The 24,014-nt window shown below is 34.1% G+C and overlaps 1 protein-coding gene across 1 annotated transcript; it reads right to left on the bottom strand.

Moving 5' to 3' along the window:
- Positions 1–5,458: 5,458 nt before the first annotated feature.
- On the bottom strand, positions 5,459–15,802 carry LOC125855211 (protein CELLULOSE SYNTHASE INTERACTIVE 1). The gene is made up of 8 exons (XM_049534904.1): positions 15,652–15,802; positions 14,936–15,070; positions 14,221–14,294; positions 10,241–13,289; positions 7,574–10,118; positions 6,654–7,108; positions 6,038–6,154; positions 5,459–5,907 (listed from the first exon to the last, which is right to left on the bottom strand). The coding sequence occupies exons 3-8, from the start codon at positions 14,262–14,264 to the stop codon at positions 5,755–5,757; spliced, it is 6,363 nt and encodes a 2,120-aa protein (XP_049390861.1). The 5' UTR covers positions 14,265–14,294; positions 14,936–15,070; positions 15,652–15,802; the 3' UTR covers positions 5,459–5,754.
- Positions 15,803–24,014: the final 8,212 nt, after the last annotated feature.

Raw genomic sequence — 24,014 nt, 5'->3', positions numbered from 1 at the left:
ATTAAGTTACAATCAACAAGAAAAGAGAAGTTGTTTTCATTGTTATTTGAAGAATTAACTTGGTACTTTACTTTAAGCAAAATCATGTGCTCCCACTTAATTAAAATGATAATTAGTCTTAAAAAGCTTGAGAGATTTGACATTATATTCTTTGATAGACTCTATTTAATTAGTCTTTAATATTGACTAGAGGTTAATGTTAACATCACCAAAGAAGAATATTACTGGTTAGGAGATTAATTTGAGGATGAGGTTTGACACATAAAATGATTAATGAGTACATAATTTCCCATATACCACAGAAAGTTACTCCAATTGTACCACTTTAAATGGCCTAGCTCCACTTTTTTGTTAAAAAAGAAGAAGAATTAAGAAAAAACTTGCGTAGGAGGCTTGCTCGAGCATCTCCATCATTAAACGATACGTTGAGAGTTCGAATTATGCTAGAAGGTAAGAGATCATTATAGCCTTGATCTTGAGCCATTAAATTATCAGTTTATCACTATAAATAAGAACCATAATCTCAACAGTGTTGATTAATATTGACATAATAGAAGTAAGTGGTTCGATCAAGTAATTTAAGTCCAAAAAAAAAATCATTATTATTTTACATTAATGCGTGGTTTAGAGAAGGTTCACATTTAAGAGGATACAATTCAAAGAAATAATTTTACCGGTGTTCTAAGTCTCCCCCTTCGTCTAATTTCACTTTCTATAGAATAAACTAATTTTAAGAGTAATATTTGATCTTTGATTAGTCAAATTATTAAATAGATAATAGGTACTTATTAAAATAGTATACAATAACTCTGCTAAAATGATTTAAGTCCTTGTTCGAAAAGATTACACACATTAACTATTCTGATAGCCAAATTAAATTCCATAATTTTGACAATTTAGGATTTGGATTAACAGTAAAGTTGTTTCGTTACAATTTATATGTCATGGATTCGAGTCGTGAAAGTAGTCATGCTTGTATTAGGATAGACTGTCTACATCACATCCAAGAAAGTGTGGCCCTTAGCATATCTTGCATAAATACAGAATGTTTTGCGCACCAAACTGCTAACAAAAGTCAACTATGAACAATTATAGATATAACACTTTTTATATTATATTGTTTCTATTCTCTTGATTAAAGCAAGAAGAAAGGATAAATTAAAGCTTCTAAATAATGCAATACACCTACTCATAATAACTTGTACAAGTAATTTATTGCAACTATCATAAATCAAGGAGCTTAAATTAAAAGATATGCTGTAAATTAATAGGCCTTTCACTTCTCATTTGGACTAATAATGGCAAGGAACACATCAAACTTTGCTTAAGTGACAAGTAGAATGAATGATAGAGAAAAGTGAAAGAAAAAAATTAAAAGGAATGAATCAACAAAAACAATAATTGAAGGCTCTTTCACTTTGTATTTCTTAAAAGGACAAAAGTTTCAAGATTTTAAGGCCTTTGGTAGCTCAAGTGTCCTAAATCACTTCTGTTGGTTTTGTAGCTGGAGGATGTGACACCAACCTTTTTTTTTTCAATAATTATGATAGATTTTCCATGTGGCTACTTAAAACCTCTAAGAAAATTGCTATTAATTTTTGGGTCCTCCCACACACACACAAAAAGGGGGGGGGGGGGGGGGGGGGGGGGGGGGGGGGGAATATCTTTGTTCATATCATGTGGTTAGGGTTTTGATATACAACTCCATTTGAACAAGTTCGGATCAATTATATGAATTTTCACTATCTGTTACTTTATTTAAGTTTGTCCCAATTCAATATTCAGTATTTGGATCCCCCTAAAAAAAAGGAAACTAAGAGAATATCTTTGTTCATATCATGTGGTTAGGGTTTTGGTATACAACTCTGTTTGAACAAATTTGGATCGATTATATGGATTTTTACTATATGTTACCTTTATTAAAATCTGTCTCAGTTCAATATTCAGCGTTATAAGTTCTCTACATTTTCTATTGGCATAGATTCTCATCAAATATATTGGTCTAAAGCAAAAGCAGTAACAATACAAATCTTTTTTGTTCTATTGTATGAAGAAAAAATATCACATAGGCCAAAAGGCTAGTAATATTTTATGTGAGTGATGGAACACCATAGGACCATACATTGCTTATGATATATCAGCAACTTGCCTAAGATCAAGTGTACTGAATTGCCAATTTGGGAATTTTTGTGTTGTTGGCCATGTGAGATGATTTGCTTGTTCGTTTTGTCACTTTTTTTTTCTCAGTCGATGTTAGGTATCCACATTAAAGTCTGACTAAATTCAGATTTGCGCCGGAAAGTCTCTCATTGGGTAAAGCGCTCTCTAACAAAGGCGACTCAGTACTAAAGTATGCTCAAACCCGAGACCTCTAGTTAAGGATGAAGGAATATTTATCACTCCACCACAAACATGATCGTTTTCTCACTTTGTTTAGCTTTCTTGATAATAATGTTGTCATGTTTGAAATCAAAGGGTATCATGATGTCACTGGAACAAAAGTAAGCCATGTTAGAGGGACTCACTTGTCTCCTTTTTCACAAGGTCCATGCCAATGTGAATTTTATTTCTATGGATTTGACCCTAAATATATTTCAATTAAGACTTTTTGGGGGTCTATTTTTTGGGAAAATAACATTAGTTGCCACAATTTTTAATAGCTGAACTTTATAGCATTTGACTCGAATACACTCTTAGCACAAAATATTACTCATCTGTCTCAATTTATATGACCTAATTTTTTTCTAGTCAGTCCCAAATAATTTAACTTTAAAATGTCCATTTTACCCTTAATGAAATAATTTATTCACACAAATTTCTATCATTCATTTTAGACCACAAGTTTTAACAGTCTTAGTTTCTTTCTCAAACTTCGTGCCGAGTCAAACTACTTCACATAAAATGGAACGGTAACTAGTTATTATATCGAAATCCATAAAATTTAGAGAGGATGTAAGATGTAGAAAACAATGGTTACCGTCAAAGAAGATATATATTCTGGCCAAGTTTGTCAGTTGTTCAGTGCTCCTTCATTTGTACAATAACTGTATAATATGCGTATACATTATATACTTTGTATATTGCTCATAGGTTTATCATACAAATTATCTATATAGGGTTAATTACTTGAGTGGATCCCTTTTAAAAAATAATTACTTATTTTAAATGTACTCTTTAATTATTACTATTTATAGCAATATATAACAATACAATGTATTTTATTAAATTGTGTTTCTCTCGCTCTTTTTCTCTCTCTCTCGCACTCTTTCTTCCTTTCCTTCTCTCTACAAACTTTTTTATGAGCTCTTTTTCGATCTCTCCAATCCTTGGCTGATCAATGATGTAGCAAACGAAAGAACATTTTATTATCTATAAATTGAATAAAATTTGTATCAATAATGAATTAAACAAGTAATCCAATCGTAACAAATAAATCAATAAACTGAAAATGAATTAAACTTGTATTGAAAGTGTATTACACAAATATTAAAGTTGAATTAGAAGAGAGAATTAAGCATGAATAAAAAAACGTAACTAATGAAAGTATTATACAATTAAATTTACATTAAAAATGTATTATACAAAATTAAAATTGAATTAGAAGAGAGAATTAAGAATGAATGAAAAGTGTAAGTAACGAAAGACAAGACAATAATCTATAGATTGAATTAAACTTGTATTATTCATGAATAAAACAAGTATTTTATGTGTCTTGTAAATTATTTTTGGTTTGTGTCACTAAGAACATGAGTGATGTTTGCAATATGTATTAAAAATGTAATATAAGTGTGTCACCTAAATTATTTTAGTTGATATCATTAAAAGGGGAGTGAAATTCGCAATTTGTATTTTAAATGTATTGTTCATGATTTTAGTACAATTATGAAACATATCTAATACAAACAAAAGAGCAGTCAATGATTCGTAGACTAAATAAAACTTGTATCAATAATTAATTAGACAAGTAATTTAATCGTAAGAAATGAAGAAACATAATAAACTACCAAATGAATTAAACTTGAATTAAAAAGTATTACACACATATTAAAGTTGAATTAATTATGAATGGAAACTAATCACAAATTCATAAAATTCAAATAATGAATTCAAAATTTGAAGCTTTATAATAACCATCAATGGTGAACTTTTGTTGTTTTAATTTTAGATATTTGAAATTTCTGCTTGAAAACTTAATTTTGTACAAATTTTCGGTCTTTTTATTCCTTTTATCATCGTATTTTTGGGTGAAAATTGCAAATTATGGGTAAAACTGATTAGAGGAGTTCTTTAGATGGAAATTTGAAAGAAGAAGAAGAGGAGGAAGATATATAATGACACAAAAAGAGACGAAGAAGAAAATAAAAAGAAGCAGAGGAAGAAGAGAAAAAAAAGTGCAGAGAAAGAGGCAAAGCGAATATAGACTGTACAATTTTTTAATTTCAAAAAACTATTATATTTAGTTAGAAAAATTATATTGCTATAGATGGTAAATATTTTTTTAATATAGCATATTTATGTGATTTATCCTTATATATATTTTTAAAAATGGCCGTGAAGAATTACAGTGGATACACTAGGTACTGATAAAATGTATATAATGTGTATATCTCATATAAAAATTGTATCTACAAAAATCCAAGTCTAGTCTTTTGTTGGGTTCTCTCAAATTCTATGATAAACTTATTGAATTTCTTTTACTCCTTCCTTCACTATGCCACTGACCAATATGAAGCATCAAAGGAACATTTTCACATGCAAAGGAGTTTACTCTAATTTTATTTTATTTATTAGTTAAGAGGGCAATTAAATGAAGCCACTCAACGGATCAAAGGTATGCCGGGGATAACAGGCTGCTGACTCCCAAAAGCTCTTATCGACAGAGTTGTTTGGCACCTCAATGTCGACTCATCACATCCTGGGGTTGAAGAAGGTCCCAAGGGTTCAATTGTTCGCCGATTCAAGTGATACGTGAGGCCGAAGGTCTCCGGTGCGTAGTAATAGCCTACTGGTATACAAGCACACATTGAAGCATAACTAAATCTAGATTTGCATAAAAAAGTCCCACATTGGAGGTTAAGCGCTCCTTACAAAGACGACTCTGTAGCCGAGGACTCAAACACAAGACCTCTAACTCAGTAGAATATTTACCAGTCTACCACAACCCTCATTGGTAAATGAAGCCACTTATTTATCTCAAATTTTGCAGTCTAAATTAGTGTCCTTGATTTTATAGCATCTGCTGTTTCTTGATCAAATTATTTCTGAACTGATTTCAACAACTATAGTCCTAATTTCATTCTAAAAATTGGTAAAATAAACAGCAATATACAGTTATCTTTTAAGGAAGAAGAGGTGATTGATATTCAAAACAAAGTGCATACGACAGACTGAATTCTCACATAACAATAAGTAACAATGGGAAGTTATTAATCACAATACATATCCTCTACTAAGGCAGTCCAAACCAAAAACACTGTTTTCTTTCATCAAACAACATATGAATACAAAAAATACAAAGGAAGCAAACCATGAATCCATGTCCCTTCCTTAATGATACTAAAGTGACTCAAGTTACAAAAGAATACATTGACCACAGCCGTTACAACAACTAAATATGATCAAAGAGTAGTAACACCTATACCAGACACTATATACATTCACCTTATAATTAAATAGGAAGAAAGGAAACAGAAAACCGAAAAAAGTTCCAAACATTTGTTCCTATACCCCTAAAATGCAGTTTGAGGAACAACCTTATTCCATTTGCTGCTTATTGGACCATTGGAATTCTATTTCCAAATTCCTTGAGGGTCCGCTTTTGCTCTCAGGCAACAAGGTGTACTCCCCAGCGACTGCACCCAGCATAACTACGCGGTCAATCTGGATCGTGACCTTCCCGAATGAACTCTGTCATTAAATTGGAATGAATTTAGCAGAAGTCAAGAAATGAGGGAAGTTAAGAAGCATATTTTAGTAAAATGTTCAGTGTGTCCCGTTAATTGTAATAGTAACAGGAGAATAGCTTGTATCCTCTTACCTTCCCCATTTTGCTCTTATTCTTGCATGAAATATGGAGCTTCTGGCCTTTAGGAGGACTTTCAAAGGACCATGAAAAGCTCTCATCGAACTCTGGATTAGGACCAGTTGAAACAACCTGACAGGAGAAAAACAAGGAATTGTGAACCATATGAGGGTGTGAAGGGAGTAGCAAGAAAAGATCTATGCATATTGAGTGTACCAAAGAAGTTCAACTTAATTATTTTGTTGTTGGAGAAGTACAAGTTTTGATTACCAATCACTGTTGAATCAAACATAACCAATTTTTCCAATGCATTAATTGAAGTAGACAAGGTAAACTCAACCCCCCGCTTCCCAGGCGCCAAGAATGGCCCTTTCCCACTTTGCTCTCTTGGTAACTCGAACCCCAATCTCTTCCTTTAGTAAACAGATCCCTACTTTGTTTTCTAGAGCCATCTTGTTCTACTTAATTTACAAGTTTGCAATTTAGAGTGCCTCACTCCCTCCTCCCCGCCCCAGCACACAAAGTAAAAGTTCTTTATAAATTAGTGTTTGGTCAACACTGCACAAAACGGGTTCCAACCCCACATAACAATGAGAAATAGTACTGTACTTGAAATGAAAATGGAAAGTACCTTTGTTTGGCGAGGTGGAGTATTTCCAAGGGTAAGCTTGCAAAAAACGCTTGGATTTCCAACCGATTGTCTCATGTTGTTCCCTCGCTTTATTATTACCACCAGAGTCCCAGGCAAACATTGCAGTAAAAATTCTGACTTCTCCTGAAACCGAGGGGGGCCAGATTGTATCAGATACTGCAACAATGGAATGGCATCTGCAGCAGCAATTGATTGTGCCCGAGAAACTTCAGCAGGACATGCTGACCAAGCTTGGCGGAGAAAAAACAGAGCATCCAAAGCAGCTTCTTGAGTTGCCTCGGAACCAGTCTTCAGGGATGTCACTAAATGTGGAATACTCAGGGTTGCAGGTTCAGTAGCCCTTAGACGGGGGAAGTTTCCAAATAGTGCATTCAGAGCCTTGAGGTACTCCTCATTTACAGTTCCCGAGGCCCATAAATCTTTCTCAATTGCAGCTACAAAGACAGGAAATCAATTAAATTTATAAGCTATTAGCACTAACAAGAATTGACTCCATTTGCACATAAACTTTTAATAGTAAAGTTAATTAACTTTTTGGACACAATAACACATCATCTAAACTGTTCTTTAATATTAACCAACCTGGATCAAGAATAATGGGGAGAATCCACCATCATTTTATGAAATCTTCTATTTTGGAGACACTAATTTTAATATATGAAATGTAAAAGAAAATATAGTTAGCCGCATATTACACTCGTACAAATTCTAGACAGATCGTATCTTGTAAATTAGAAATGATTTCTTTTGTTTTATTTAATCCAACAATTGGATTTCTTAGTTAAATAATGAGAACTAGCCAGTTTATCTTTTTTCAGTCAGTTTTTATCTCATTTGTCTTCTGTAGTTTCAATACAGATAACTCTGTAACAATAGATAACAGGGAAAGGAAAGTTTACCAGTGATAGCCCTGACAGTTTCACTTGAAGCATACTCTTGAATGGTGTTATTGGAAAAGAGAAGCTTGACGAACATTGCTGCCTGTACTGATGTATCTGTCTCACTTGAACCAATCAGATCTAACACAACCTGGACACCACCAGCTTCCGCAACTGCTCTCTTATTTGATCTGCTATACATAACAAGGTTCTGTAAGGCACATATAGCGACAACTTTCATTTCTTCAGTAGGTTGATCTTCAAGCAGATTCACCAATGCCCGGCAAGCTGAAACAGCATCACTGCTTCGAGCAAGAGCCTCATTCTGGAATAGGTCGCCAAGAGCAAGAGTTGCCAGTAATCTTGCTTGTTGCCCTTGTGTCTGCGGATCCAAAAGATACTGTGACAAGGGCACAATTGCTGACTTGGTGGCTTTTGTTTCTCTAATCTTCACATTGTTCAGTAAGACCTCAAGGAGTCTTGCAGCAGTTTCCTCACAAAGGTGGCATCTGAGAAGTTCTAAGAGAGACTCGATCGCCCCACTTTCAGCCATAGCTCCAGCACTGGTGGAGTCATCAGTCTCCAACACAAGAAGAGCATTTAATGCACCAAGAACTGTGCCTTCAGAGCCAGAGCGAAGCAATCTTACCAACACTACAACAGGTACTTCCAGAAAAAACTCAGAGCTAAATTGTAGAATACTGGATAATACTACAGCAGCTGACTCCCACAAGGCATGAGGGAGTGAAGGGTCAGCATTCATTATTACTTTAGACAGTTCATTAACGCCACCTTCTTTTGCAATTTCATTTGGCCAAGTAAGTGCAATACAGACTAAGGCCTTCACAGCTCTCTGCTGCAAAATGGGTATACCAGAACCAAGAACCCGTACCAGGGGACCAATCACTTGCTGGATAACTGGGTCCTTCTGCAGGTGCTCTTCTAAAAGCAGGTGAGACAGAAGCTCAGCAGCCAGTTGTTGCACGGCAGAAGCGGGAGAATCAAGTAAGGGAATAAGAGGTTCTATAGCTTGGTGTGATGTCAAGGTATAATCAGATCGGCACTGCGGATGCTCTAGGATATTCACAAGGACCTGAAGCGTGCTGTGTTGCCCATCAGGTCCAAACTCTGGTCTCATCAGCAATACAAAAAGTGGCTCTACCACCTTTGCAGCAGATGGTCCCTTAGCAATGGTAGCATTATTTGTCAGTATTCTGAGCAATTCAGCAAATGCAGCACAAAGGAAATCTGGTGCTTCATGCAGAATGTCAAGCACACTCTCAATAACTCCAGCCTTGACCATTTCCATCTTACAGGAAGGCCTGTCTTTCCCCAACTTCACAAGAGCTCTAGAAATAGCTTCATGAAGTAAATAATTTCGTCCATAAAGAAGGCCAACAAGGGGAATGACTGCACCATGTGCTGCAACTAGTTCAGCCAGCTGTTCGTCGTCCACTAGTTTATCTAATGCACGAACAACAGAATGATGAGCAGGACTAAATTCAGTAACAAGAAGAGAAACCAAAGGCTCCACACATCTAGCTGCAGCCATTGTAGACCTTATTCTTGTATTTCCAAACAAAACAGAACACAACTCGGCAGCATCACCCTTCAGCTCCATTGAGCAGCTTGATGCAAGAATTCGGCAAAGAACATCCACTGCATTCATCTCGACATCTGCAACCGCAAGAGCTTTTGAAGGATTCTCACTGAGAAGCCTAACTAATGCAGCAATGGCTGCATGCTGCTCCCTCTCCAGACCAGTATTCAGAATCTCAACCAAAGGCTGAACAGACTGTCTAGCTGATTCTGCATTCCTTATGTGATCTGCTGAGAACAGGTTTTCCAAGGCTTTGGCAGCACTATACCTTGCCCCTCTTCCACCAAGACGTAAAACTGCAATTAGCTGACCAACAGCACCAAAAGCAGATTCGTGTCTGCATATTTCAGCAGTAGTAAATAGGATACCTAACAAATCAGTGGCAGCCTCCTCAGTTGCATCTTGTGGACCAAGTGAAAGGTATTTAGTCAGTGCTTCCAGAGCCCCAGATTCAACCATAACAATCTTATTTGAAGGACAATCTCTGGCAAGCTGAATCAGAAGTCCAAGAGCTAGAAAAGGTGCACCGGGACGATCAGGGATAGGTTTTAGCAAGTCAACAAGGGCTGGTATAGCTTTCCTAGAAGTTGCACCAACCCTAATATCATCCACCCTAAACAATCTCTCAAGTGCAACTTCATCTGGGTTACGGACCAACGCAAATTCCTCTGATAGTGCCACAAGGTCCTTTATATCCTCATCAGCACAACCAAGCAATGTTATGAGTCCGGATGGCGCTCCTGAATTTGCAACAGACAGCAGAGTTCCCCTGCTACCATTACAGACAAGGCTTGCTACAGCTTGTGCAGCAAAATACCTGTTTGCTGACTCTTCTGACTTCAGCAGATTAGCTAACACAGGTATGGCTTTCATTGTTCCGTTTGCACGTATGATGTCTCTATCTTGAAATAAGATAGCCAGAAGCAATCCACAAATCCATATGCTGCTATCCTCCTTGAAATCAATCTGTAAACGTTAATAAGAAAGGTCATATACTACTTCGGCACAAGATATATAATAGAACAAAATCAAGAGTCTTGGGTTAGATGTGGTTCTATCACAGAAAGGGAACACTTAAAAGTGCTTACCTGTGTAAACTGTGTAAAAGATTGTGAGATTCTCTCAGTAAGAACTTCAATTGCACCAGCCTCCATAATCTCAGCTTTACTTGTATCATCATGACTTGCAAGAGCAGAAAGTAGCCATATAGCTATATTGACCCCCGAAACAACCAAAGTACTTTTCTTCACCTCATCCTTTCTTGATGCTTCTTCGGCATTCCTGGAGATGCTTATTGCAATCTTATCCCCCTGGTCTTCCAAATGTAGAGACTCTGAAGCATTTAGCATCCCAACAAAAGATTGAATGAGTGGAACACAAGACTTTGATTCATTTAGATCTTCCACCACTCTCTGATGATTCACTTTTGCAGCGCAAACAAGAAGTGCACTTCCTCCTATTTTAACCATAGCATTGGAGGAACAGATTACCCTTCTTGCAACTGAAGAAATGCATCCATAGGCACAAGCGATAGCATCGCCAAGAACAGTGGGCTGAGCTTGGCAGAGTCTAGACAATATTTCAATAGCTTTGTCTTGCAACACCGATGAGGCATCAGCAATGCATGAAACCACAGGACTTATGCTATTTGGATATTCAGCTAGAACTGCCCATGCAGGTTTGATACCACTAGCTCCTTCCAGCCTTGAGAGGAAACAAAGTGCATCTAAAGCTTCTGATATAGCAACAGAGTCGCTTCCAGTTGATTCCAGGAAAGAAATTAATGCAAGAACTGTTCCACAACGGTTAACGCAATCAGTCAAGGCAGGATTAACCTCACTAAATTGAAGAAGACGAGCAATTGCTGCTGCGGCATGGGTCCTTCCACCAGTTGTGCCTTCACGAAGAACTCTAGTAGCAGGCAAGATAATTTCTTCAGGAACTGCTTTCTCAGACACCTCGGGATCCAAAAGAAGATTGGCCAAAGCACATACTGCTTGCTCTGCAACTTGTAAAACTGAGGACTTTGCAAGCACCATTAATGAAGGCAATGCATCTCTAGCAATTGCTGCAATGTCACGGCTTTCTCTAATAGAGAGAAATATTGCAGCAAGGCAGCGTGACGTGTCCACTAAGATGGATTCAGGTTCAGCATTCAGAAGCTTCACAAGTGACCACAAAGTCTTCACAGCAAGGGTACTTTCTCGCAGGTCCTTCCTGAGATGGAAAATTGCAGCAAGAGCTGAAGAAGACTTAGCCTGAGTCTCTTCCTTGGTAGAGCTTAATATCTTTATCATCGTCTCAACTGCATCATTTGCTGCACTGCCTTCACGCAACATATCGCTCAGAGAGGCCACAGAGAGCAAACTTTTCAATGCATCCAAGACATAAATTTTGGACTCCGGAAGATCACTAGTTAATAGTGCAGTGAGTTGACTAATTGTTGCAGTATCTGATTTGTGAATCAAATGGTTCAGTGTCTTGGCAGCAATTTCCTTCCCGTTGGAGCTACCATTCTTCAGAAGCCACAATAAAGCAGGAACAGCATCAGCACTTTCAACACAAGCACGGATATCTTCACTGTGATTACAGAGGTTTCCAAGGATAGTTGCTGCATCTTCCTTAGCTTTGGCAGACCCAGTTTCCAGAATTTGAACAAGTGGAGGTATGCCACCAGCTGCTGTAATGGCCCACTTACTTTCATCATTTTCATTGGATAGAAGACAAAGAAGAGCAACAGCACACTCCTGTTGCTGCTCTGATGAGAGTCCAAGAAGAGAGATTAATAGCTGAATTCCCTCACGACCTTGTAGTGCATGCCATAAGCTACCTTCATTTTTGCATAGAAAGAGAAGTGACCTTATCAACTCATCCTGAACTTCATTTGTGGCCATTGTGATCAAACCAACCAATAGGCGTTTTGCATCAGAATTCACAAGTTTGCTAGACAGTACAGAATTCCCATACAAACTGGCAAGTGCTTCAATAGTACGCTCCTGCACTAGAAAGGGTAAGCGGGCCTTAAATTGCTTAACCAGTGTTTCTTCCACTTCCAAAGGATCTGATGCTCTTGAATTTTCTGCTTTGCTATCATATATCATGAGAGCTGAAGCTAAAGCCCCCAATGTATCAGCTACTTGTGCAGGTGAGGTGCAAGATTCAAGGCTTTGACCAAGACTTGAAATGACATATGACAAACCTCCAGAAATATTTGCAAGCGCACACATTGCATGCTCCTGCAAAGCTTGGGCGTACTCACCCTGCATGAATTCTTTTGAAGGAGCTATGGTAGCATTTATCAAAGCAGGAATACCATTACAATTTGCTATTTCCTTCCTGGAATCTTTGCTTTGGGCAGAAAGAGATTTAAGAGCGCCTGCAGCTTCTGCTCTAACTGAGGCTTCATTGCCAGGTCCAAGTAGTTTAAGAAGTTGCTTGGTGGCCTCTGCAGCTAAGACTCTTGAACAAACAGAAGAATCCTCCATCATCATACAAGCAAGGAGAAAGCAGACATTTGCCTGAGTACTTGGCTGTCCATTATTCAGTAGTTTAACAAGTATATCCACTCCTCCAGCTTGTACTGTTGCAGACCAGAAGCCCTCAGTGCTGGTTGAGAGGTTTTTTAAAGCTCCTGTTAGTAAGTCGTCAACTATATTTCCAGCTTTTAGTCCCTTTTTTAATTGCTCCCATAATACTGGCACAACTCCTTCAGTTGAAAATATTTTTGAGCCAACATGATCTTTTGCACCACCTTGAGACACAGCATATATAGTTTTTGCTGATGCAATCTGACTTTCGGCTGAGCTTGACTTGAGAAGACCAAGGAGAGGCGGTATGCAGCCTCCTAGTAGCACTTTCACTCGCAGTTCATTCTCTTTACACAGAGAACCCAAAACTGTAGCAGCCTGCATCTTTACCCCAAGTGATCCAGAACGAAGTAAAGAAACAAGTACTGGAACAGCTTGTGAATGTGAGCCAACAGCACTAAATGCGTTTTCTCGTGTATCAATAAGCTCCAGCAATTGCTTAAGTGAATTTTCTTTTTCTTGCATGGATGAGGAATTCTGCCGTAATTGCTCAATGCATTGTGCAACACTTGCTAATGTCCCATCTGGATCCTCCATGCTACTACGATCTCTGCACAATTTAATAGCAAAACGTCCTTTCAGGATTTGTTTGTAGTCTAAACCAGCCATGAATATCATGACGTAAAATGCTAATGCAGGCCACATGAAGTTAGAAAAGACTGCATCATTTTAAATGATACTCTCTCTATCCCAAAATAAGTGTCACTTTAGCAATAAACACGTCCATTAAGACTAGATCAAGATGAAGTATAAGGGTATAGTTGGAAAAACTTACTATTTTCGTCTTGAATTCCTAAAATGACGCTTATTTTTGGGCAAAAATACTTTTGCTAAAGTGAGATTTATTTTGGGATAGAGGGAGTGTTACAAATTTTGTTCTATTGCTGCTTTTCTTACTGGTAACAACTTCCAACAAATTAGTATCTTACAACAGAAAACAAAGGACAGGATATGGTCAACTGCAGTTTGAATATTTTCAGTTTTAAAACATAGCAGCAAAGACCAGCAATGTCCAAAGCAGAACGTAATCCACATTCCCCATACTGATTGTTATGTGAATCTAGTTTGCATCTTGGAGAATCTACGCTATCTCTGGACAAAAGGTGAATAAAACAGAAGCTCATGCATGATTTCTGTTTTGTGCAACTGATGCATGTAGGAGTTGCAAAAAATGGATTCTATATTGAGATAAAATATTGGACTCTTTCAAACAAAAAGAAAGAATCTCTAAGATGAGTTTAATTGAGGACTCGTGAAGTATAAGAAACTGTATCAGCATTTGCAGATACAGATTCCCTGAGAAGAGAGGAGAGCAACAGTTAAGAGTTTTGCAAGGAAAAGTCTGTTTTCATTATCCTCATGCAGCCATGCTTATAGCACAAAAAAAACAACCGTGTCGCCTGACTATAGACTAAAATGCTTCTCATCGAGTAAAACACAAACCATAGATCAGATCATTATGAGCTCCTATTTAGACTAACCTTGAAGATGTTTTCATAAATGAATGCGGAGTTGGAGGCTCCATCTCATGAGGTTTAGCATCCCCATTTCTATCCTGTTACAAGAAAAGAATTGATAGATATTGGTGAGGAATGAGCAACAGTCTAGCAAAATCACAGCATCCATTGATGTCATTCAAGAAGGAAAATAGCACGAATATGATGTTGAAATTAACCATCAACAGCACAAGCCAGTTTTGACATCATCAAAAAACAAAGTATGTAAATAAATCTATATTTTTTTCTCAGCCATGGAAGCACGGCAATATACATTAGAGCTGCAGCATTGAGTGAGTGATGCAACTTTTTTTAATTTAAAATGCTGACATGATACGGCAAGCTTCTCCGACAAAAAGAAATGCAAAATAACCCATTCCTCTCCCATTCCACGAGGTTTACTATTTTCAAAGGAAAAAAGAATTGGAACAATGGCAATCACCTGGATTTAGCTACAGAATAATAATTATAACACGTAAACTCGAGAATAAACTGCATTACAGTTTCAAAGAAAAACAAAGTACACCAATACTAAGATAGCACATGGAACACTACTAGTTAAGACACACCAAAGTAGAGTGAAATGCAGCAAGGGAATCTCCAGATCTTTGAGTAAAATAGTTCAACAGCTCACATATCAAATAAAATATGAGGAAATTAATCAAATCAGTTTCTTTTTCTTTAAAAAAGGGAACTTTACCGTATCACTAGTGGCAAGACTGCTGCCATTGGCAGCAGGGAACCTCCAAGCCAGTGTGGCCGCCAGCTTTGTTGTGATCTCGAGATCTTCAGGGCAGATCTACCTCCCAAGTCACAGAAGAAAGCCCACAGCCTCCTGCAAAGCACCAGTAAAAAGACACTTATTCCAGAACTTCTAGAAAAAACACAAAACTAACAAAATGAAGTACCTTTATCATACATTAACAAAAGATACAGATCATATTGTACAATAGCATAGTTTCCAAGAATGATAGTACCACTAGAATTACTAAACCACCTTATTTTTCAGCAGTGAATATCTTAACTAGTCCAAAGCAACACTAACCAAAATTCACATGTGGAAATCACATAAATCTAAGACCAGATTCAGCAATAAATTCAAGTCAATACAGAATCAAACATCATTTCCCTATTAAGATTCCCACAATCCAGATCAAAATTCACCATAAACCCCACAACACCAATCCAGGAAAACACAAGATCCAGATCACACACCATCAAAGCTCACATCTTTACCTCAAAAAACAAAACCCCAGATGAAATTTTCCACTAAAACCAAACCCCACATTCACATTTCACCAAGATTCATAGTCTTCCACAAAAAAAAATCAACTAAAAGATCTAACAAATGGGTAAAAATTGAACCTTTACACTATAAACAAATCAGTAAAATCTTGAAAAAGAGAAGAGTTAAACCTGGAAAAGAGAAGATACTTGTGTTCTCTTTGTTATTGCATTTGATTAAAGAGGTTTCTTAGTAAAGAAGCGAAGAGAAAGAGAAGAAAGAAGATAAATAGACACACAAAAAAGTGAATTAGAGAGAGAAAGTGTGAGTGTGAGCTAGCAAGAAGAAGAAGAAGGGTCACCGACAGACAGCTGAGAAAGACTGTGAGAGTGATGAGCTTAGCTATAAGCTGGCTTTCTTTATTTTTTTTCTCTTCACACTCTATTTTCTCACTTTCTTAAACTTGAATTTTGGGTAAAAGCTACCTTCATTTGGTTATGCTTCTTTTTTATCAGGTGAAATTTTCCCTTTTATGTCAAATTGAAATTAAGCTTCCTTGTTTTTCTAAGTTTTAATTTTTTATTTTAAAAAAAGAAATCCTTAAATATTTATATACAATTCTTTGAATTAGTTTAAATCCTCTAGAAAATCTTTTTATAGTGAGATCAAATGACCATGTTCTTAAAATATCTTATAATTTTTATCTTGCTATATTCATTTGGAATACTTCTTATTTGTTTCATGTCGTCTTGTCTAAATTTAGCTTTATATTTATTAAAATCAATTGTTTTTCAATCAAATATCATATTTTTTCTGTTTTTATAGAATTTAATCATATATTGTCTTAAATTATACCTATATAATTCATATTTAAAATATAATTTAGATATTTAAATATTTAACAAAATATACCATGAGTTATAAATCGTTTACACACTTATTTTACTTTTTCATATTATACTCTCCACAAATTGATATTCTTAGTAGAGTAATTAAATCAACTCTCCTTAATTTTTACAAATCAGATGAAATATCTTTAAAATTAATTTGTATTTCGATGAAGTTCTCCTACCATGCTCTTTATATACACACACGCTACTGTCATGTTTTAAATCAAGATTATTATTTTTTGTTCATATTACTTGATATGATTTTATCAAGGAAAAAATTCAATACAAACACTAAATATTCATTTCTTAAAAGTAAATAATGAATCAAGATTCAAAGAAGATCATTAATTTCTCTTTTCTTAAAAGTAAATAATGAATCAAGATTCAAAGAAGATCATTAATTTCTCTGTTGGTAGAGAAAGTAGATTTTGAGAGACAAATAATTTTATTAAATTTATTTTTGTCCAAAGCGAATATTTTTAATTTTTTAAGTATTAAGCTTGAAGAGTACTTCAAACCCAATAAACCGTAGTAATAGTTTTTAAAATTTGGAAAAAAAACTTGAGAACTTCTAACAATAGCAAAGAATTAAAAACTTGAAGACGACAAAGTTATATATTAATACACTATTTCTTTATGAATTAAACTATATTTTGATTATTAGAAATGGAAAAAGGCTTATATATGTTATCAAACTTTATGAAAAAGGTTTACCTATGTAATTCGTTAAAAGTTTGGCTCATTGGTCATCTATGTCATTTTCATTTGAGAAAAGACTCATCCCTATCATTATTTGTTAACTGAAAAAAAGTTTTGATTCTACGGAATTATTTTTCATATGTGGTCAATTATGATTCGGCCATGTTACTAATTAAAACATTAATTAAAAAAAAAAGGCCTCAAATATATTATCAAATTTCTATTATCATCATACCCCTTCATTTCGAAAGCAATTTCTATTTTTACATCTGTTTCTTCCTTACTTTCCACCTTTTTTTCTGTAATCAAATTCTCTCTAAACTACACAATGAAGCAAAGAGAAAACAATAAATCTTTTTTTTAAAAAAAGTCATGATTCATATCACGATGAACCCAAACAAATAACATTAAATATATGTTGCAACATAAAAAAATTATAATCATATCAGGTATATCAAATTATTTTACCTTATAAAATCAAAATATGCAAATATATCTAACAATTTTCATTATAAATATCTTTATGATAATTTGCAACATCAAATAAAAAATTTATCCAAAAAGATTAAAGGAATTATAAAGAGAAATAAAAATAGAATTATAGTCATATATAGTCAAAATATTTTTTTATTAGTGTGATTTTTAAATGTCATAAATTTGTACATCAAATAATTGAGGATTATGATGAAATGCGGGGGGAGGGGGAGGGGGGATAACTGAAAAAAATGAGAGAAAAAATCAAAAAAGTCAAAAAAAGAAAAAGAAATGAGGGAGTAGTGAACATTATTAATACTCCTTCCGTTTTCATTTATATGTCATCCTTACTAAAAAATAATAGTCTTGTATTTATCATTTCACAAAATCAATGCATAAATGACATTATTCTTCCTACTTTATCCTTTGAAAGTTATTAGTCTTGAAAATATAAATTTGCCAACATAAAAATTAAGTGATTATTTCATGTTTATTGGTAAATTAGTTAATCAAAGTAAATAATTAATGTTGATTTATTGAAAACTTGACTTTAAGAGAATATTAAATTAGAGTACAATGATAAAAACTTATCTAGTTTCTCAAGGAGCGTGAAAACCTAAAATGATGGCAAACAGGAATGGATCTGTGTTAGTTAAGAGTAGAATATGTGTAATTGAATGAATCAATGAGATAATTTTATTATAATAAAATAATTGAAAGAAATTAGAAAGAAAGAAAAAAAGAGAAATACTTTCTTTTGACCATAGAAAGATGCCACATCATTTTAGTTATATATATATATATATAGATGGAGCTAAGGATCAAATATGAAAAGAAATTACCTGATATGTTGCTTTTTATTAAAAATTTATTTTGAAATTTCATGATTCTCACTGAAATTCTCGAATATGTTATTTTAGAAAAAATGTAAGTTAACATTGCAACATAAAATTTAATATCATTGGACACTTTTGAAATTCCCACAAAACAGAAGTAATTTAGTCTGTATTTTTTAATGTGACAACAACAGTTTATGAACAATGAGTACAATATTTTTTTAGTAATACAAAATAAGAAAGCAAGAGAGGTAATTATACAGCTTCAGCCAAAGGCAGCTGAATTACAAGCTGGCTCAAGCCTCTCTATTTTATTTTTGTTACTTTCTGATTTCTATGGGTTGGCACAAAATAATATAATCCACTACATATCTTTTGTGTTTTTTTAATTAGCACAAAAAAAGACAGAAAGGTACACCTAATAAGGATACTTCTATATTTAATATAATTTAATTGAATTGCATGTTCTCTCATGCATGTAACTATACTCTAATCAACATGAGTTCTGATGCGGCGGTGGACTGCTTCATTCTTAATCAAAAGTTTCGAATTCAAATTTTAGGTATGAAGAAAATTTTGTTGGGAACGTCACTCCCAAATAGACCCTATAATGTGCAATTCAAATTTAATCAGGGCTCCAATGTGAACTTCGAACACCGAATAAGAAATAATAAAAAAAAAGTGTACTCTAGAATGCCCACATGGTTAATAATTATAATTAGAATAGCAACTTAATCAATAAAACACTCCACATGCAATTTGGGGAATAATTTTTGTACATAAGTTCTATTAGGATAAATGTTTTTTCAGTGGTTAAATTAATTTAACATTTCTTGCCAATAGATAAAAGAATCAACGAGTCTGATATATATAGCAAGGTTTTAAGTACCGAATGCTTGAGAAATTCGCATAATTGATTTTTATTGAAATTGTCTAATAAAAATACTTTATTATGTTTTTTGATGCTCAATTGGAACACAATCATTCGAGCTAGGCATGTCAATGCCTTTTCAAAAATGACCGAATTAAATTGTATCGAATTGATTATTAGATTTATTTTAATAGAATTATAGATTCTTATATAAATTTATACTTTTTCGACTAATAAAATTTTAAAAAATCTAATTTTATTTATATCAAATAAAATAATAAAAATTTATTATAATCCAAAAATATTATTTTTATAAAATAACCGACAGGTCCCATTTTTTAACCCCTCTAATTTGAATGTCTGAAAATCTATACCAAATAAATAAGCTGTTGAAATCATTAGCTGAGTAGTAATGTGAAAGCACAATTTCTGTGGGTTCTCACTTCTCTCTGGTGGGGTCTTTTTTCTTTTCTTTTTCTAGTAGATATGAAAATTCATTTGTTCCAAAATTAAAAAAAAGAAGTTGATTAGTTATGTGTCACGTATAGTTTGAGATTTCAATCACCACATCACTTTCTGGTCAATTGGAATGTAGTAATAGTGATTTGATATATCAAAAGACGTGGTATAATTTAACGAGATTGTTTCTTTCTTAATTAGAGATCTCATATTTGAACTTTGGAACTGAATATGAAAAAAATCGAGTGAGGCTTTAAGTGTCACAAATTCAGACATAGTCAGAGTTCAATATAGTTATCAGACATCAAATAGGAAATAAACATAATAATTAGTGATTTGGGTTTTTAATCTACATTTTTCTTGCTTAATTTGCAATTTTTAATGAATTTCATCCAAAGAATCCAGAAGTAACTTAAATTCCTTTAGCCACAACAATTTTTATGGAGAAGAGAAAACTGAAATTACGCATTAAAAGTTGTTTAATATCAATTTTATTCGTTAAGTTACTGTTTACGTTCATTAAATTTTCAATTCATTTAAAATGATTCAATGCAATCATTGCCAAATAAAATAAAACTTAATTAAAAAAAAGATATTGTCTACTGGAAATTGCAAATTTGTTTTTGGAAAATAGAACAATCTTTTTAGAAATTAGATTAGATCAACAGAAAATAAAACATATGTGTAATTCCATAAATACAATCTGCAAAGGATATGTAGAGTATATGTAGGACTTATTCCTACCTCGTAGAGATAGAGATATAGTTAATTAGCAATTCCAAACAGTCTGAGAAAAATACAAAAATGAGATCAATAACGATAACAAAATAATGTGACATGGAGAGCAATACACAATATATAGAGGAAAGAACAACAATGACAACAAAATAATGTGATAACTAAAGCACAAAAAATATAGGTGATAATTCAAACCGAAGAACAAGAAACTATGTGAATATTGCTAGTACCACTGGTAAGAAAGAAGGTTCAAGTACGACCACCAAGTGTATCCCGCAAAAAATCGAGATAACATTCAACTACCAACTAACATTTTATCCTAATTCACAACGTTCAAACTCTCTTATTTAAAGTTATGCTCTCGGTAAGTTCAATATGCGTCATGTCATGTCTAATCACCTCCCCAAGACTTCTTCAGCATGACTCTACCTTTCCTATTATCACATGTTCAAACCATCTCAACTTCGCTTACCTAATCTTGTCCAGCATGGAGACCTCTCCTATCTTGTTGCAAATATCTTTATTCCTAATCTTATCTCTCATAGTATGCCTGCACCTCTATCTCAGCATCCTCATCTCCGCAACTTTCATCTTCTAAATAGAGGCGGATCCATGTGTTCATGCGTGGGTGCACGTGCACCCGTTAACTTTGAAAAATATTATGTTTATATATATATACCTTGAAATATGACATTTATTTTATCAAGCGAATTAATTAAATCACTAAAATTGATTGGGTGCACTGCTCTAAATGTTGCGCACATCTCCGTTTCGAGCTGAGGGACCTCGTTTTTGAATCCCATTTGTTGTTTCTCTTTTTTCATTTTTATCTAAAAATTTAAAAATATTGAATAAAACAAGGAGGCTATCTAGTTCGAACTTGCGACTTCATGCACTCTCCAAAGCAAACTTTATGTAGAAAGTCATTTAATTAATATTTATATGTTAGTACATTAATTTTATATTTCTATGTTTTGTAAAATTATCACAAGATTCGGCACTGAGTGACATGCTTTAACTAAGATGTATTAATCTTAATTAATGGTGCACCCATCATCTTCACACCCTGGGTTCACCTCTGCTTCTAAGCATATGAGTTCTTGATTGCTAACACTCCATTTCATACAATATAGACACTCTAACAATCACTATGAAAAGTTACCTTTAAGTGTTGGCATTATCTTCTTATCGTGGATGAGTAAGCTAAGTGCTACACATATTTATCGTTATTGGACTTCAATGAAAAATTAAAAAAACATTTATCGTGAAAGAAAAATCTAAAAATAAACGAGAAAATTGTGTCGACGAGTAAGCTAAGTACTACACATATTTACATGTGAAAAGGTTGATTTGCATGATTAAAAGGGTTGAAAATCAAGTCCAAGATTGACTACATTACACGTGAGAATCATGACCAAAGGGGGCTGATTCTCATTGGATATTTTTGAGTTATTTTGTTAGCAAAAGAGTATTTTTAAGTAAAAAACGTAATAATAAAGATATTTTTAAAACAAAAATATAACGGATGGAAATAAAATTCATAAAAAGTTTGTCATAAAATTTTACTTTTGTCCTCATAAAATGAGCACTTTTTGTGATTCGCTAAGAAGTTGTGTTTGTTTTTCTTCAAACCCCCAATCTGTTCTTGCTCACCGTTACTAACGAGGGATTTTTAACCTCGCCATGTAAACTAAGAGCGTAGGTACTTCCAACTAATATCTTATCATAAGGAAGGAAAAGAGAAAAAAAGTCATTCTGCATTGACTCTTTTTTCATCATCTATTAAAAATAAAGGATGGTGCTTGTTTTTCTAATTATGAAGCGTGACTTATGTTTTCGATATAGAATTATCAGATATCACAAAAGTATCATATTTCATTTTGAATTGAATAAAAAATTGAAATGGGTCTTGTAGTGCATGATCCGAATTTAATCGAGACTCTAATATGGGCTCCAAGCGCGGAGTTAGAAACCAAAAAAAAAAGGCATAGACAATGAAAGATAACTCCTCGTTAAAAATGGATTTTATTAGTTTAAAGGGAAAGTTTGTTACTAACTATCATATTGGATAACTAAACAGTGATAAAACATAATCTGTTTTCTTTCTTTTAAATATTTCAAGTAGTTAGAAAAATAATATAGACGTCAAACTAACTTATATTTATTTTTATATATAAGAAGAAAAAAAAATTGGTTAGCTTGTCTTAGTGGCTTGAAACGAGTATCCAACTTAACCTAATCGATAATCAAAGCTAACAACCGAAGGACTTAACTAATATATGTATTAATATATGCAAAAGTTAACCAATATGAGTTGTGGTGGGATGGTTGAAATTCCCCAAATCTTAACTAGAGATCTTGGGTTCGCACTTCTAAGAATGAAAAGCCGCCTCTAAAAATGGTCTTGCAATACGCAAACCCACATCTTAACCGAACCCCAATATAGGTGCCTACAATACGCGAATTTGCGTCTAATCCAATTTAAATGTTGATATCTGATATCGGGTGGAAAAAAAGAAAGGTTAAAAGTCGTTGGCTTGTAAAGGTCTTAACCAAATTGTATTTAATGTTAGGAAATTAGTTGGGAAAAAAGGGACAATAATCAATTACAAAGTATAATAATCTTAAGAGGGATAGATGACAAATTAATGAAAGGTTATTTTGTTTTTTGGGTGCACGAAATTGAGTTAGGAAGGGATTAATTAATAAATCCATTTGGATAATTTCTCTATAGATAAATATTGAAGCACATCGAATGTTTACGTCAAATGTTCAATTTTTTTTTTAAAAAATAGGAGCCGGGGAAGGAGAAACACGAGAGGGGATTACTAGGTGGAGAAAATCAAAGTCTCACCGTTAAGGTAAAAGTTCAGGTAATCAGTTATGCAGAAAGATCGAGGGAAAGGTTGTAGAGGTGTTAGAGTTAATTACTGGAGTAGTGAATATCCACACTAGCTGTAATATTTTATAGGCTTAAGTCATCTGCGGCCCCTNTGAGTTAGGAAGGGATTAATTAATAAATCCATTTGGATAATTTCTCTAGATAAATATTGAAGCACATCGAATGTTTACGTCAAATGTTCAATTTTTTTTTTAAAAAATAGGAGCCAGGGAAGGAGAAACACGAGAGGGAATTACTAGGTGGAGAAAATCAAAGTCTCACCGCTAAGGTAAAAGTTCAGGTAATCAGTTATGGAGAAAGATCGTGGGAAAGGTTGTAGAGGTGTTAGAGTTAATTACTGGAGTAGTGAATATACACACTAGCTGTAATATTTTACAACAAGTGCTTTTTCTTTTATTTTTTTCATGATCACGATGCACAAACTAACACCATACATATTGAGAGAGACATATCGACCATGACTTTTGCTCATTTTTACTAATTATGCTTTCATAGTGTAGTTATCACTTGAAAAAGTGTAAACATTCTCTCTCTCTCTCTCTCTCTCTATATATATATATATATAACTGTATGACTTTATTGGAGTTTGGTGAATGAACCCTAGATTAGTAATATGTCTTGATCACAAATCATATGGTATCACTCTTATAATTAATTTTGGGGTTTTAATTTTGTGTTATTGCAC

The sequence above is a fragment of the Solanum stenotomum genome, chromosome 2 (genome assembly GCF_019186545.1).
Source record: "Solanum stenotomum isolate F172 chromosome 2, ASM1918654v1, whole genome shotgun sequence".
Classification (NCBI taxonomy): domain Eukaryota; kingdom Viridiplantae; phylum Streptophyta; class Magnoliopsida; order Solanales; family Solanaceae; genus Solanum; species Solanum stenotomum.
Note: the sequence above shows the minus strand (reverse complement) of the source record. Positions and strands in the feature narration are given on the sequence as shown.